Source organism: Tenrec ecaudatus, chromosome 1 (genome assembly GCF_050624435.1).
Source record: "Tenrec ecaudatus isolate mTenEca1 chromosome 1, mTenEca1.hap1, whole genome shotgun sequence".
Taxonomy (NCBI): Eukaryota; Metazoa; Chordata; class Mammalia; order Afrosoricida; family Tenrecidae; genus Tenrec; species Tenrec ecaudatus.
In genome coordinates, this window is record NC_134530.1 from 66,612,620 (window position 1) to 66,629,325 (window position 16,706).

At 51.7% G+C, this 16,706-nt stretch overlaps 1 protein-coding gene across 1 annotated transcript; it reads left to right on the forward strand.

Annotated features, from left to right (window-relative positions):
- Nucleotides 1-13,533: 13,533 nt before the first annotated feature.
- Nucleotides 13,534-15,405, forward strand: GUCA2B (guanylate cyclase activator 2B). The gene is made up of 3 exons (XM_075530034.1): nucleotides 13,534-13,623; nucleotides 14,757-14,943; nucleotides 15,344-15,405. Exons 1-3 carry the CDS (start codon nucleotides 13,534-13,536, stop codon nucleotides 15,403-15,405), a joined length of 339 nt encoding a protein of 112 aa, XP_075386149.1.
- The last annotated feature ends 1,301 nt before the right edge of the window (nucleotides 15,406-16,706 follow it).

The window sequence follows — 16,706 nt, forward strand, 5'->3', positions numbered from 1 at the left end:
TCCATTGTTTTCGGGCCCTCCTCCTGGGGGGGGACCAGCGGGGGCTGGAGGGTTGGTGGGCCCAGTGAGAGTCGCAGCACAATGGCAGGTGCTAAATGTGGAGAAGGCCAAAGCATTGCTGCTGGGCTCCCAGTGTACACATGCACAGGTTGTTCGGGGTTTTGTTTCAAACAAAACATGTTTACACATGCCTATGTGATCAGTGGTGGCTGCAGACAACTTCTCTCAGTAACACCTTTACCTCAGTCTTGTTTGTGAAGAGAGCCCGCCAATGTGGCGACTTCCCCGGGGCTCTGCTGGGCCAGTTCCATTGAAGGCAGACGGGTCCATTCGGAACATTACCGACTGTGTCTGAGCTTCCAAGGGGTCTTCCTAATAGATTTTCACTGAGGACATGCAATGAGCACACTAGGGTTCTTAGGAAGAAGTTTGAAGAAGATTGAAAACTGCTTTGGTGAGGAAAACGAAGTGGCACCAGGAATACTCCTTGCTGACAACGAGCCTGCTCTTTCTCCGAGGACAGTACGGGCAGTCTGACAAGAATTTTACTGGGAAGCCTTACCTCGTCCACCCTAAAGTCCAGTGTTGTCCCTTCAGACTTACTTTTGCTGTCAAAACTCAAGAGGACTTAAAAGGAATATGATTTGAACCCCTGGGGGATATCAAAGCTGCTGTTTGGGTGTGGTGTACATCAATGAGCCCAGTTCCTATGGGCCAGCAAGAGAGAGTGGAACAGCGCCTTCAGGAGTGTGTGGACTTATACGGAGGATATGTCAAGAAACAGTAACTTCCCGTTTTGATATTTTTGTTTAATAAAGGTATCGATGACTTTGTAGCTCTGCTTTTTAAATTACTTATGGCTCAGACAGGCAGGGATTATACTGCTCATGCTCTGGTTCTGAAACTCTGTCACTTGTAAGTTGTTTGTCCTCAATCGAGTTAGCAAACCTCTCTGTGCCTGGGAATTTGTCTCTGTCAAACAGGGCGTGCTACTCATCAGGTTTTCAGTAGCTAATCCCTCTGAAGAGGACCTACTCCTTCTCCATCGTCCCTTCTAAGGCTAGCAGCCCTCGTGGATCCTACTCACGCTTACAAACCCTGCTGGCATTTAGGGCGCCACGCAGCAGAACCCACTCAACTCAACAGTCCCTCCGGGAGAGCCTGCTCTCCCTGAAAAAGCACTGGGGACCCTGCGGGCCCGGGGCGCTCACACAGCGTCACGGGACTTGGAACAGACTGAGCTGCACCTGCCTGAGCTATGTTGTTTTTGCCGTGTTTTATTGTCTCTGCTCCACGGGAGGCAGACTGGGCTTTCTACTCCGGTAAACAGAGGCCATCTCGGAAACCCACACCGGGCCGCCAGGAGTCGGCACGGACTCACAGCAGCGACAAAGAAACGGCGTGGGAACGCGGCTGGGCGCGGAACCGTGAGGCATTCGGTGGCTGACTGCACCAGTCCAGCTGCTCGGTGGGGAAAGCCCAGGGCTGGGCTTCTGCGAAGGTCACTCCTCCGAAAACCCTGTGCGGCAGTTTCCTTCTGTCCCGTGGGGCTGCCCTGGGTGAATCCACCTCACAGCAACCACCTAGCACCATTCCTTGCCGTGTTAGGTTAGACAGGGTTCTCTAGAGAAACAAAACCAGGACACTTACGATTGGATGGATGGATGGATGGATGGATGGATGGATGGATGGATGGATGGATGGATGCATAGATGATAGATAGATAGATAGATAGATAGATAGATAGATAGATAGATAGATAGATACTTCACAAAGGAATATAATAGCTCATCAGTCCACACAGCAGTACTAAGTTCAACGCATTTCTGTGGAACAGTTAATATGCTGTAAGTCCTTCATCTCGTGAGGGTTGCTAAATCCAAGGTCAAGGAAGCAGACAGATGAGTCTTCCCTAGGACAATGTAGACAGTCCAGTCACAGGCAGCAAACAGCAGGGCGGGTCACCAACAGTCAGCAGCTCAGGAGCTTAGCGAAGCAGCCGGGATGGGACATTGAACTCAACCAATGCAAGACAACCGGATCCAACAGCCTCAGGCTCAAGCGATGTACACACCAACTTACACACACTCTTACCACGCTGCCCTTACACACACACACACACACACACACACACAAGGTGGGAGGGAGGGAGGCTGGGGCAGGGATCAGAGTCACACACCACCTCCTCCTAACAGAGCAGCGGCCTCAACTCAGGCAAAAGTAGGTGAAATGGGTCTCAAAGGAACCTCAAGCTCTAGGGACATGATCCCTAGATCATGTAGTGTACCCACAAGTAGTGTAGCTCACAACTTGAGGCAGAGAACTAGCATGCTGGTCCAATCACAAGAAAGGAAGAGAGAGGGGGTGTGGCTTGCTGAGCCATTTATCTCTTTGCCCTCCAATCAAACTGACCCTATTAATCCCACATGTTCCTATTAGCCAGGCTGGCTTGCCATCACACTTGCCACCACACCAGTGAAGTCCATAGGTCAGTCATCAGCACACCACAGACATGACTGGAGTTGCCGTCCATCAGGTCCATCATCACCCCCGTTTCTCAACTGATGCATATTGTTTTCATCTCATGGTTACGGAAGCGAACCTCACAGCATGGGCCTGAGCTCGGCCTAAGGCCAATGTCACCGCATTCATGCAGCCGCTGGAGGCGGGTGAGGAAGCTACAGAAGGAAGGGCAAGCTGACCCAGGCTGCCATGGCTGTTCCAATTCTCCAGTCAGTCCCCCGGCTTGGGGGCAACTGTGCTAAGGCCTTCCTCCCTCAGCTCCTACCGTCCATCTCTCTGCACTGCAATCCCTCCCCACTCTCCCTCTCCAAATCCTGAGGCCTCTTGCCTTAGAACAGCCCCTGTCACACTCAAGCTCCACAGCCAAGCATGCATGATCTTCCTTCCAGCAACCCCAACCATACCCCTGCACCTTCATATATGCACACTCATGCACACAAACACCAAAACGCACAGACAGGTTCCCTTATCCCACTCACACACACACCCACGCACACATGTGCGCATGCTTGCTTACATGTACTCACACACCGCTAACACACACTCACCCATAGATATACACACAGATGCTAAAAGCACACACGTGCATATACACCCATATACCCACACACCATGCTCACATATATGAACATGCACACGCACTCTTTTGTGCACACACAGTCAATACACACTCTCACAGATACACAAAGTACACAGGTACGCACATGTTCCTATAAACACTCTCCCAAGCACAGCCTGTGTGCACACAAGCTGAACACCCAGACACAGACCCTCACAAACACACATACACAGCTTACATGCACTCTTACTACCCTGCCCTTACACACACACACACACACACACACACACACACACACGGGGTGGGAGGGAGAGGGAGGCTGGGGTCGGGATCAGAGTCACACCCCACCTCCTCCTAACAGAGCAGCAGCCTCAGCTCAGACAAAGTCGGTCTCTGGAGGCCAACACTCTCCCCACTGTAGTTCGCCTTCTGTCCCAGACATGCCCCCCAAGACCTGATTTCCACGTCAGGCCCCATCCAGGAATCTCTTTCCCTCCCACTTCTCCTCATCTCAGCCTGATTTTGCCTCACTGCAATCACAGGACTCGGGCGTCAGCCAGCTAGCAGCGAGCTCTCCCAGAATGACCTTATGAATTTCCCCTCCTCACCCCTCTGAGGAGCACCCCTGGTGGCGGCCGTGACAGGAACGTGTGTAGGATCCCCAGGCATGTCCTTGCTCCCAGGTGGGACCTCTCAGAGAAATGCGTGTCTTAAAGGCTAGGAGGATGTCGCTGCCTGTAGTGTTTCCTACCTACCACCTGGCGGCAGCACGGGCTTACTTATTTTTGTCCAAACCCCTCTTAGGTACCTAGCCCTAGTCCTCAAAAGCTGTTGGGGACAGGCAGTCGGTAAGGTGGGCAGGAACAGGACTCTGAAAGGGCAGTGTCCGTGTGTGTGCACCTGGGTGGTGTGTGGAGTGTGTAAAGAAAATGTGGGTGTGTAAACACTGCCATGGGTCCATGAGTCATAACAGCCCTAGGGTTCCCACAACTGTACATCTTTCCGGCGGCAGATGGCTCCTTCTTTCTCCCACGGAGGGAGCGCTGGGTGAGGCTGGAACACCACCAACGGGTGAGCCGCACAGCCCGGGCTCCATGGAGAAACGCAATCCAAAAGGGAAACAGAGATGAAATGAGATTCTTCCGAGTTGTGAATCTTGGAGCGCAGATAAGCTTGGGCTCTGAGTCGCTTGGTGGGCAATGCAGACAATGAGCCATAGCGAAGTTCATGGCCTCACCCGGCTCCCCAGGAAAGGGCCAACATTTTATTTGGGGGACTGCTGGGAAACCCACCACAACTTGGTTTATACATCCGCCCCCATCCCGACTCCCACGTAGGCTATCCCGGGTCCACACTGCTTCTGAACTTCAACCAGAGCAATGGGCCTCCTTTAAATCCGTCCTCTTTCAGTTTCACCCTTTCCCTTGAAATAACTAACAGCTCTAGGTCTAGAGCCAGACCTCCGTTCTCCTTGGCTCTACTTCCTATACTCCCATCCTCTCTTGAACACACTGCAACCAGGCTCGCTCTTACCTTGCTCTGGAAAGCCAGGAACCGTCTGTCTTCGCTTCTGAGATCTAGCCGCACCCTTTAATTCAGGTGAACGTGGTTTTGCTCCTGGAAGATGTGTTTTGCCGGTTCTTTCTACTCTTCCTAAATTCCAGATGTTGCAGTGGCCCAGAGCTCAGTCTTGGGACCTCTCGTTTTCTCCCTCCACATCCACTGGAGTAGATTAACTGAACCAGACCCAGACTTTACCCCCTAAAGACCCCAAACATTTCATCTGACCAGCAGATAATACAAACTTAACCAAGTCAAGCGCTTCATGCTCTCGCCCGACCTGCTCAGCTCTCTGCTCTTGGTAAATGGCAGCTTCATGGACTCGGGACAACCGGAGAGTTGTCATCGATTGCACTCTGTGTTCTCGCTTGCTAGGCAGCTACCTGTGCGCTGTCTAACTTCATAGAATGTCTAGGGCCCGCCCTGGCTTCACTTGTCCTGTTACTTCTTCCCTGGTCCAGCCACCGTAGTTCTGTGGACATCAGCTCACTCTGTGTGTTGCTACTTGCTGTGTTCTTGTGCCTAGACTGATGCTGGGATCTTACTAGGCCGCCAGTAATATCCACTGGTTACATCATTGGAAGTCCTCAGGGTTGTTGGGCACACGAGGCACACACAGATTCTGTTTCCCCAAAAAGAAATCATTTCACAACGAGGAAAACCATAAAAGCAAACCTTATTTTTGGACTCTCATCATGGACCAGGTCGCTTATAAATGAGAGAAAGACTTCAGATGTGGTGACTGAGGCTCAGAGAGTAGGCAGTGGTCCAATGCCACATATCTAGAGATGGAATTTGAATTATATTAATTTTTCAGTTAACCAAATATTTTTAAAGTCCTGATCATAGGCCAGATAATGATTGAAAAGGGCAAAACAGATGAATTTTCCTTCTCTGAATGAGCTAGCATTCTAGTAGAGAGGAAGGGAGAGACTCAAGAAGTGGAAGGTGTCTGTCTGCCAGGTAGAAGTCTGCGCTGCAGAGGACAACACTAAACCTACAGGTTGGGGAGAGGAGCCGGCCTGCCAGGCCCACACAGAAGAAGCCAAGAAAGAGAAAGAGAGAGTGAGGGACTAGACCCCAGACAGGCACACCAAGCCCAGAGGACGACGTCCCTGCATGGAGCTGCTAAGGCACAGAGAGGACTGTAGCTATGGCAGACAACAGCTCAAGACATCATGTCCCCTCGCTGGAGCACACCGAGACAGAGGACACTACTGGGGACTCCCGGCAGGGAGCGAGTCCGGTCTGACCACCCCACAGTGGGGCAAACCAAGAAGGGAACATAACAGATCAGAAATGGGAACAAAGCCAAGCCACAAAGGCCCCGAGGATCCCCAAGATAGATTTCAGGTTAGGGGAGGCAGTTCCCGGACAACCCACCCCACCCCACCCCCACCCAGGACCCATGGGGAGATAGTCATAAAGGTCAGCAGACAGACCTGGAATTATGTATGCTTTCTCGAGGGTTTGTTTTGGTTTGTTTTTTATGTGGGGGGTCTTATTTTCTTTTTCTCTTCTTTCCCCCCCCCCTCTTTTTATTCAATTCTTTGTTTTCTTTTTGTTTTATCTCTGTTATTGTTGTTTTGCCTACGTACCTATATAAGACAGGCATGGGAAGCAAGCCTGAGGAGAAAGCAATGGGACCAATGGTTCCCAAGAGAATTCAGGGAAGAAGGATGTAGGGCATAAAGAGTGGTGAGCAAACAACATCATAGACAGGGAAACAACTAGGGAATTAAAAGCAATAACAAGGAAGATGTAGAGATTCTGATGGTGTTGGAACAACAGCAATCTAGCTGAGAGGAATCACTAAGAGGCAGAAGAAGGGTGAGCGTGATGGTGGGGCCGGAAGAAGGTAAAAGGAAACAGAGGAAAGATCTAGGAAGCAAAGCTATGGACAGAGGTATAAACATAGGTGTGCACTTATGTAAATATATTAATTCCTTAAAATAGAGGTATTGGCCTAGGTACATATATTTATATGGCAATACACTGAGGAAGTAGATGGACTTTGGGCCTCTGCTCAGGCCCTCCCTCAAAGCAAAAGCACTGTGTTCTAATAACCTGGCATTCTGTGACGCTCACCCTCCTGACACGATCACTGAAGACAAAATGGGTGCACAAGTAAATGTGGTGAAGAAAGCTGATGGTTCCCAGCGAACAAAAGATATAGTGTCTGGGATCTTAAAGGCTTGAAGTTGAACAAGAGGCCATCTAGCAGAGAAGCAATAAGCTCACATGAAATAAGCACACCAGCCTGTGTGATCATGAGGTGTCAACAGAATCAGGTAATAGTCATCAGAAGACCCCCAAAAAACATATTGTTGAGAATAAGGGGGATCATAGCAGAGACCCAAAATCCATCTGCAGTCAATGGGACATCCCCTCGCAGAAGGACCACAAGATGCAGTATAGCACCGATGAAACACACAATACTCCTCTGGTTCTTTGAGGCTTCCTCACCCCCCACTATCATGACCCCAATCCTGCCTTTTACTGCGGGCTGGACGGGAGCAGTACACTTTTGCAGATAAGAGCTCAAGGCACACAGAATCCAGGTCAGATAAACCCCTCAGGAACAGAAATAGGAGCAACGATACAAGGAGGATGGGGGGAAGGTGGGGAGAAAAGAGGAAGAAGGGGAAACTGATCTCAATGACTGATGCATGACCCCCACTCACCCACCCAGGGGGATGAACAACAGAAACATGGGTGAAGGAAGACAGCAGTCAGTGTAAGCTATGAAAATAAAAATACTGTGTAATTTATCAAGGGTTCATGAGGGTGTTCCGGGGGCTGGGATAGGAGCTGATACCCAGGGCTCATAGAAAGTAAATGTCTAGAAAATGATGATGGCAAGATATGTACAAATATGCTTGATACAATTGATGTATGGAATATTGTAAGAGGCCCCAAAAGTGTCTTTTTTAAAAGAAAACAAATGAAAGAAATAAGGAGCGGTGGGGGCTCTCTGTGGTCGGATGACTGGGAAAGACCCCTTGGCAGAAGTGACATTTGCGGAGCATTCTGGGTGACATGAGAGAGTGGCCCTAAAGAGGTGGTGAAGAGCCAAGATAGCAACGTAAGTCCATGTTCTGCATGTTGTAGGGACAGCTAGGGACCTGGTATGCTGATGCCCAGAGTGACCAACAGAAGAGATCAAGGAACCTTGTAGCTCAGCTTGCATGTTCCTCTGAGGGAACTGAGAAGCCATCCGCAGCTGTGGGCAGGGGGAGGACGTGATGGGAGAGCTTCCAGGGCTCCCTTTGGCTGCTGCACAGAGAGAAGCCTGCAGAGGAGCAAGAGGGAGTCCAGGCAGATCTTTTGGGGGCTGCTCCCGAGATGCAGGAGAACAATAAGCATGGCCTGATGGGGCAGAAGCTATGTTCAGAGAATTCTTTATTCAAAAAACCCCCAAAGACAAGACAATGCTGCTTGGGAGGTAGTCAGGGAAGGGGAAGAAAGAGGCTGGTCTCGTAGGCACTGGACAAAGCATGCAGCGTGGAGAGAGGAACAGCCCATGTGTCACGCCCAAGCCCAAACTGTTCCCCACCTTCCATCCAAGGAGGAAGGCTCCACACAGACACGAGAGTCTGGGCTGGTGGCACAGTCGCCTGTCCTGTGCATTAAAAGGGAAATGACCTGGTGAAAAATGAGCTGGCAATGGGCTCAAAGGGAGTGACGGTGAGAATTTTCATCTGGGGCCAAATTGGTTTTGACGGAGGGTGGCTCATTCATGGGGAGATTAGGAGGAGCTGGGCTTGAACATGAACTTGAGTTATGTGAGGCCAATGGGGAAGTCCCACCTGGTTCTTAGGGGAAGAGTGGCCCAGGAGGAAGAAAGGAAAGGAGCTCACACCCCGGTGTTGGTGCTGTGGTTGCTGTTGTTCGTGCCACTGAGGCGGTGCCGGTCCGTAGCATCCCCGTGTGCCACAGAACCAAGCACCTCCCAGTTCCACGGCAGCCTCCCCATGGGTTTCACGTCTGAGCCCATTGTTTGTCACTGGGCCCACCCGCCTCATCGAGGGCCTTCCCCTGTTTAGATGCCCCGCCACTTTACCAAGCACGACGTCCTCCTCCAGGGACTGGTCCTCTCCTCATAGCAATGCCAAAGTGTGTGAGACAAAGTCTCCCCCTGCTTGCCTCTCAGGAGTGTCCGGGCGGTACTTCTGACCAGACAGATGTGTTTGTTCTTTGGCGCTCAGTGGGATTTTCCATCTTCTCCACCTGCCCCAAATGTCAATGTACCTCTTCTTTGCACACCATACTCAAACACCAAGCTCACTGCCATCGAGTCCATGTTGACGCAGAGTGACCCTTTAAGGACAGGGTAGAACTGCCCCTGTGGGCTCCCAAGACAAACTCTGGACAGGAATAGAAAGCCTGGACTTTCTCTTGAGGTGGTTTCGAACTGCTGACCTTGCAGTTAGCAGCCCAGCAACTACTCCACCCCACCCTAGGGCTCCACCATATACCATTGGGGTCTCCAACCCCCGTTGGGTTTGTCTCTTGTCCCTTGCTACGGGACCAAGGCGGCTGAGTTTGCTTTGGTGGAAAGAGACTGGATTTTGGAATCAAGCAGTCTCATGAAAATCTCAAAAGCTGGAAACTGGTTTCCTTGTTTACAAATCAGAAAATGAGATTCGGGGAGGTCGTATCATTTTCCCAAGCCCAGCTCTGACGGGCACCTCCAGTGTGCCAAACAGAGGGTGGCAGCAAGTGTAAGCCGGGCAGTGAAACATCAGAACCGCTCCAGGGATCAGGCCAGAGAAAGGGGCTGTTAAGGAGGTCCATGGAGAAAAAGCGTTTGGAATAGTCTCGGAGAAGGTGCAGAGAGCCTATCATTTACCCAATGTGTCCCACATGCCAGGCATCTGCTGGGAGTTATATGGCTCTAGGACCAGGGTGACCACTTTGCAGACTGGAAAGCGAAGGCTCAAGAAATGAAGTGACTTGCCCCAGATCGCGATATTAGTCGATGGCAAAAGAAGACCTCACAGATCTCCATCCCGGGTCAAAGCTTCCTAAGTGGTCGTTCCTGAGTTTCTCCACTCTGCTGTTGCCAGGGGCCATCTGTTCGGTCCTGATGTAGCCTGTGCGCGACCCGACGACGCACTGCCAGGTCCCGTGCCCGCCTCACAATTGTTATGTTAGGGCCCACCGATACAGCCCCTGTGGCAATCCCTCGCCTTGACGTCTTCCTCCACCACCACCGCCCCCCCGACCCCTTCTACTTTACCACACACGCTCTCCTTTGACGGGGACTGCTCTCTCCAGACAACGTGTCCAAAGGATGCAAGTCGAAGTCTCACTATCCCCACTGTTAAGGGCATTCTGTCTGCAAAGACAGATTTGCTTGTTCTTTTGGCCGTCCGTGATACTTTGAACATTTTTCACCGGCACCCATAATTCAAATGCACCGATTCTTCTTCAGTCCTCCTTATTCAGTGTCCAACTTTCACACACATATAGAGTGAGTTAAAATACCATGACATGGGTCATGAGCGTCCTGGTCCCCGAAGTGACATCCTTGCTCTTAAAGACGATTAAGAGGTGCTGAGCACCAGGTTTGCCTAACACGGCGCACCCTGTGATTTCTGCACTACAGCCCTGACTGTGGACCCGAGCAAGCTAAAATCTTTAACAATGTCAATCTGCTCTCTGTTTATCATTAAGCTACTTATTGGCCCAGTGGTGAGGATTTTGGTTTCCTTTACATTTGGATTCAGTGGTCATCCAGACTGAGGGCTGCAGTCCTTGATCTTCACCAGCAAGTGCGTCAAGTCCACCCCACTTCCAGCAAGTAAGGGTTTGCCATCTGCACATCCCAGGTTGTTAAGAACCCTTCCTCTGACCCTGGTGCCATGTTCTTCATAGAGGTCAACTTCTTGGATTATTGCTCAGCATACAGATTAAATACACATGGTGGAAAGATAGTCCTGAAACACAGTTTTTTTTCTGATTTTTAAGCCACGCAGTATTCTCTTGTTCTGTTCAAACGACTACTTATTGATCCATGTACAGGTTCCACATGAACACAATGAAGTGTTCTAGAATTTCTATTCTTCTCAAGGCTCGCTATCGTTTGTTATGATCCACACAGTTGAATGGCTTTGCATAGTCAATAAAACACATGTAAACATCTTTCTGTTATTCTCTGCTTTAAGTCAAGATCCATCTGAAACCAGCAATATTTCTTGTTCCACGTCCTCTTCTGCATCCGGCCTGAATTTCTGGTGGCTCCCTGTCAACGTGCTGCTCAACCGTTGTTGAATGATCTCCAGCAGCATTTTTCTTGCATCTGATAGGATTATATTTTTCGATAATCTCTACATTCTATCTTCCTTTGGCATGGTTACAGATATGGATTTCTTTCTGTCAGTTGGCTAGACAGTGTTCTTCCCAATTTCTTAATGTAGATGAAGGAGTGCTTCCAGTGTCTCATCAGTCTGGTGAAGCATTTTGACTGGTATCTGTCCATTCCTGAGCTTTGTTTTTCACTCATGCCGTCAGCGCAGCTTGGATGTCTTCCTTCAACCATCGGTTCTTGATCTTATGCCAACTCTTGAAATGGCTGAAATGTCAACTGATTGTTTTTGGTACAGTGACTTCCCTCCACTTTACTGATAAAGAAACCGAGGCGCAGACAAGCAGAGCGACCCATCCCTGGTGGCCGAGCTGGGGAGGCAGGCAGGTCTCCATGCTGCCGCTGTAACACCCAAGACTGCATAGAGGTGAGGGAGCTGGGAAGCCTGCTCCCTGCATGTGCTCAGGCTGCGATGATGCGCCTGGTGCTGGACTTCATCCGATCTTGTTTGTAAATGGAGGACAACCGTTATAGATTTGGGGAATGTTAGCAGGAGAGACTAGGCCTCGGAAAAGGTTACCATGCTTGGTAAAGTAGAGGGGCAGTGAAAAAGGAAGGCCTTCGAGCAGATGGATTGATACAGTGGCTGCAGTGAAGGGCTCAGACAGACGAACAATGGTGAAGATGGTGCAGGACAGGGCAGTGTTTGTCCTGTTGCACATAGGATCGATGTGAGTGAGAACCGACTCCGCCAACACCCAGCAATAATAACAATACGACTCGGTAAAGGTTCCCGGTGATTAAACCGAGCCTGGGTGGTCATATGGGTTAGGAGTTGGGCTGCTGACCATGAGGTCAATGGCTCGAACCCACTAGTTATCCCCTCCATGGGGAGCAAAGGCTGTCTGCTCCCATAAAGATTTGCCATCTCAGAAACCCTGTTGAGGGGTCATTATAGATGGGAGTGGATTGAGTGGCCATGGGTTTGGTTTTGGCTGGTGAGTGGCTGAGCACTTGACCACTAACCAAAAGATTGGTATTTCAACAACAACACCAATACCCCTGCCAAGGAACTGCAGAAAAAAGGCCTGGTGATCTGCCTCTAAAAGGAGCAGAGTTCCACTTTGCTCCCATGGGATTGCCAGCGGTCAAAATCAAGCCAATGGTAAATGGTTTAAACTGGTTGCATGATTAGAAACACTTATAGTGTAACATTGGGTCTAGCAGATGGTGAATCTTCAATGAATGGAAGCGATGTTATCTTCTTATTGTTTTCATTTTAGGGATGAGCAAGCATGTGACACCTGATGAATATCTTTGTACTACAAAGCCAGCAAAGGCTGAAGTCTGGATTCAAGGGCAGATATAGAAAATGCCAAAGTTCATCCATGCCTCTTCCATTTGAACGGAAGATAAGAGATGGGAATTTCAGGCAAGTAGAACATGTGAGGAGGATCAGCATCAGGAAGTGCAGTGACTTCAAGCAAGTCGGAGGATGAGTGAATGTCAAGATGGGCTCACTCAACTTCAGTTCAACATTGTTCGTGGGGCCCCTGCCACATGCTAGGCGCTGTGCCTGACAGGGCTAAGCCTTGGCCCCGGCACTATTTACACCTGCCCAGCTGGCAGTGATGATAACACCTCGTGTACTTTGCCCTCATTTCCCTGACCCGACCTTCAATCACTTGGATGGTGGTTGTGCATTACCATGGAAGGTGACTGCAAACTAAGGACCTGCTATAGCATGTGTCATCCAGGACATGAAGGCTTCACCCACGCAGCAGCCTTGTGTGCTGGTTCTGTTATTGTGACCACTGCTTGGAAGAGGATGCCAAGTCTCTGTCAGAGTTGACTTGACTTGTCCAAGATTACACAAGACACGGCAGACAAGGATTTCAACCCACATCAGTCTGACACCAAGGACTCTTACCTCCGGTTGCTGGGTAAGGTCCTTGACTCCTGGAGGGCATGGAGGGTCGCTGCCAGTTAACCATGACTTGAGGGTGCCCCGGCACTGGTGGTCGACAACAAGCCAGAGCAGGTGGAGGGTCTAGACAAGGATCCATCAGAGGGCTTGTCCTAAATGGAACCAAGGAGAAGGGGTGGGAAAGACACGGATCTGGAGACACAGAGATGAGCCTGTCTCCACCCTTTGCCCGGAGAAAGACTCGTGGACTGGCGTTGGCTGGAGTCCACCCTCTACTTCTGACCAGCTCTGTGACCTGGGTACGCTGCCTCCCCTATTGAGGCGGTCATGGGATCATTTGACTTTTATGGTCATCTGGAGGGGCAAATGGAAGTGGTGTGTGGACAAGTCCCTCACACAGAGCCCAGCACATGGTGGGTGCGTGTTACTGGCATATCCCAGCCTGCTCTGGGTCGCCATTTCCTCATCATCACCAACCCCCTCCCTAGGAAACAGCTTTGGCCTTGTCAACCAGCTGTCAACCCCACCCCAGCTGTCCAGTTAATGAGTGACCAGAGTTCTGGAACCTGGTCTATAAGGAGCAGCTAACCTGGTCTATAAGGAGAGCAGGTGGGAGCCAGGTGGACAGGAGCGGCAGGAACACAGAGAAGCAGCATGGGCAGCAGGACCGGGGCACAGCTGCTGACAGGAGCAGCTGTGGTCCTCCTGGCACTGCTGCAGGGCACACAGGCAGTCTACATCAAGGTAAGTTGTTTGTACCAGCCTACCCTTTACCAGGGGTCCCCAAATAAGGACACTTGACTCAAGAGGGGATGCTGGAAAATTCATGGGGATCAGGGGGTGTATGTGGTTCAGTGCGCAGCCCAACACCCAAATGCTCTCCAAGAATAAAGGCAGATGGTGGCTGGTGGCAGTTGGAAGGTTGACAGCCAGGATGAGGGTGATGGCAATAATAAACTGCTGTTGACTGAGCGCCACGCTCCATCAAGGTCGGCCTCATCACAGAGGTCAGGGTAATTAGGAGTCAGAGGAGGCCCCTGCCCTTGATGAGCCAGGCAGGGAGGAAGTCTCCTTGAATGGTCCAACAGCTCAGCCAGGTGGAAGTGGGGGAGTTGCTGCAGGCAGTTACCATGGGACCTTGGTACCGGAGCTGCCTTTCTCCCTGTGGATGAGCAGGAGGAGCCAGAGACAAGGGGTGGGAGGACAGTCTTGGGAGTCAAGGAAGCAGAAGTTTAGGGCCCTGGGGAGACTCCCACCAAGGACTGGGTCTTGGTAGGGTGTCTCATCCCTCACTCAGGCAGTCCTCCAGGGAAGGAGAGTCAGGGGCGGGATGGGGGGAATGGGGGAGTTGGGAAAGGTCCCGAAGAGTCAGCTTCACATAAACTCTGGGCCTGAGCCTTAGCGACCTGGGGGCATCATCTGTTGTCACGTCTTGCCTGGTACTGCAGGAGCTTCTCTGACCCTCGTGACTCCAAACGAAGTATGATGATCTTCATTTGTCAGATGAGGGATGTGAGGCTCAGAGTGGACAAGACACAGCAGCCACTTAGGACAGAGCAGGAATTGGAACCAGGGTCCAACTGTCTCTAAAGTTGAGCATCAAACAACGGAGCCCCACAGTCTGGACCTGATTTCATCCAGTGGCTGCCAGGGCCTCTGGCATTGCGACATGTGTCTGGGGGTATTGGGGTGAAATCAGATGTCACCACCCTGATACCCAGGCAGGTCGTTTGATATGGCCCAGCCTTTCCAGGAAAACAGGGAAGAGAGCAGAGAACTGTGGGCCCCCAGGAATCCTGAGTCTCCTGATGGGGCCTCCTCCAGGCCCAGGCTGCATAGGCTCCCATCTCTGCCCCGCCCCCCTCTCCACAACCTAGTACCAAGGCTTCGAGGTGCAGCTAGAATCCGTGAAGAAGATGAGAGACTTGGAGCGTCAGCAGGCATCCAGCACCCACCTGCATGTAAAGAGCCTCCTGCCCTCCGTGTGCCAGCACCCAGCTTTGCCTCGGGATCTCCAGCCTATCTGTGCCTCCACGGACGCTGCCAGGATCTTCGGGGCCTTGCGTGAGTTGTGCCCTGCCCCGGTTGGCTGTTCTAGCTGGCCCCCGGGGAGAACCTTGAGTGTCTTCTCCCAATTCTTGCTCAACCCGCCTCCTCCACCTTATGCAATTGCTACTGGGTACCTCGAGGCTGAGGTCCGAGGATGTCAAAAGAGCAGTTCCTGTCCTCTCCAGCACCCCCTAGCCTTTTGCACTGGGTGCCCAAGGGGCTGGTAAACCTAGCTCGAGGACCTCATCAATGGGACTAACGGTACAGGGACAGGTCAATAAACAAAGGACAGGTGGTATGTCTGTTGGAGGGAGAGACTCTGGAAAGGCTTCCAAGAGGCAGTGCCATCCAAGCAGGACATAAGGGAGGGGAGGACCTGCACAGAGTCACAGTGTGTTTTTCTCCCCTGACCCAGAGGCCATTGCTAGCGATGACTGTGAGCTCTGTGTGAATGTGGCCTGCACGGGCTGCTTCTGACCACGTCCGCGGTGCTCTGGCCACACTGGCCACTGACTCCCACCTCACAAGAGCACAGTGAGGGTCACCAGCCACCGTCGTCATCCCCAACCTCCACGGCCAAGGAAGCTGGGCCTGATACAGCGTCATTGGACATATGGGCTGAGGAAAGGCCGGCCCCTGAGGCAACCCTCCTGCTGAATAAAGATTGCCGAACACAAAGCCATGTGCTTGCTCACTTGTTCATCGGGGCCCCAGAGCTGCCTGAGTTTCCAAGTCGGATGAGGGGATGGGTGGACCAATGAGACTTGCCATTAATGTCCCTGAAGTCTCCCAGCCTGCGGAGTGGGTTCATTTCACATTTCACATAGGAAGGAGACCATAGTCCAGGCAGGGGCATGACTCACCCCAGGTCACAGACCGAAGAAATCCAAAAGCTTCCATGACCCAGTTGACCTCCGATCTGACCTCAAGCCCAATTCAATGGCAAAGTCAGAACTTCTGTCTCCTGACCCAACTCATCTGGGCTTCTTGGAGGAGGCAGAGAGGACAGATGGACTGGAGGGAGAATCATGAGGTCCCTGCCCTCCACAGGCAGATCAGGGCTGACCCTGTTCAAGTTCTGATGGCAAAAATGGTGCCTTTCCACTCCACCCCCCCTCCTATATCCGTGAGCCTCTACCTTCTCAGTGCCCGGGGGACCACTGTCGCCCGCCCACTCTGGCTCCCTCCTAATGACAGCTCCTCGCTCCTCTCTCAGCCCAGCCCTGGGTGTGCCCTGAGGAATCGTGACCGTGATCATGATAGCACCCAGCACTTCCTGAACAGCTGCTCTGGCCTCACACTGCTCTAGACACTTCGCACATGTTAGTGGATTAAGTGCTCACACCAGCCAACATGCCACTGCCTCTCTGCCTGTCATCTGGCTGGCTGGCTAGTTCACTCCCTGGGGATCGGGTTGGAGTCTGGAAGCACCCAGCCACTCAGGTGGTGGCAGGGGCTGGGCCTCCGTCTCTCTTCACCCTTTCCATCCTGGAGCAGGGTAGGCTGAGCGGGTGGGGTGCGGGGGTCTTGGAATGAGAGAGGCGCCTCCCTGGGGTCAGAGCTTGGTTACCCCCTTACCAAGCCCAGGAGAGACCCAGCGGTCCTGTTTCTTTGACTGGCTTCCCTGTGGACCCAAACCTGGAGGTGCAGGAACTGCTCAAAGCAGCCAACCAGAGCATAGCTTTAACCAGAAAGTTCTGGAAGGCTTGAGGAAGGACTCAGCACCAAGGCCCCAGCAGTGAGAGTGCAGACCATGCTGACTCAACCAGGGTCCCCAG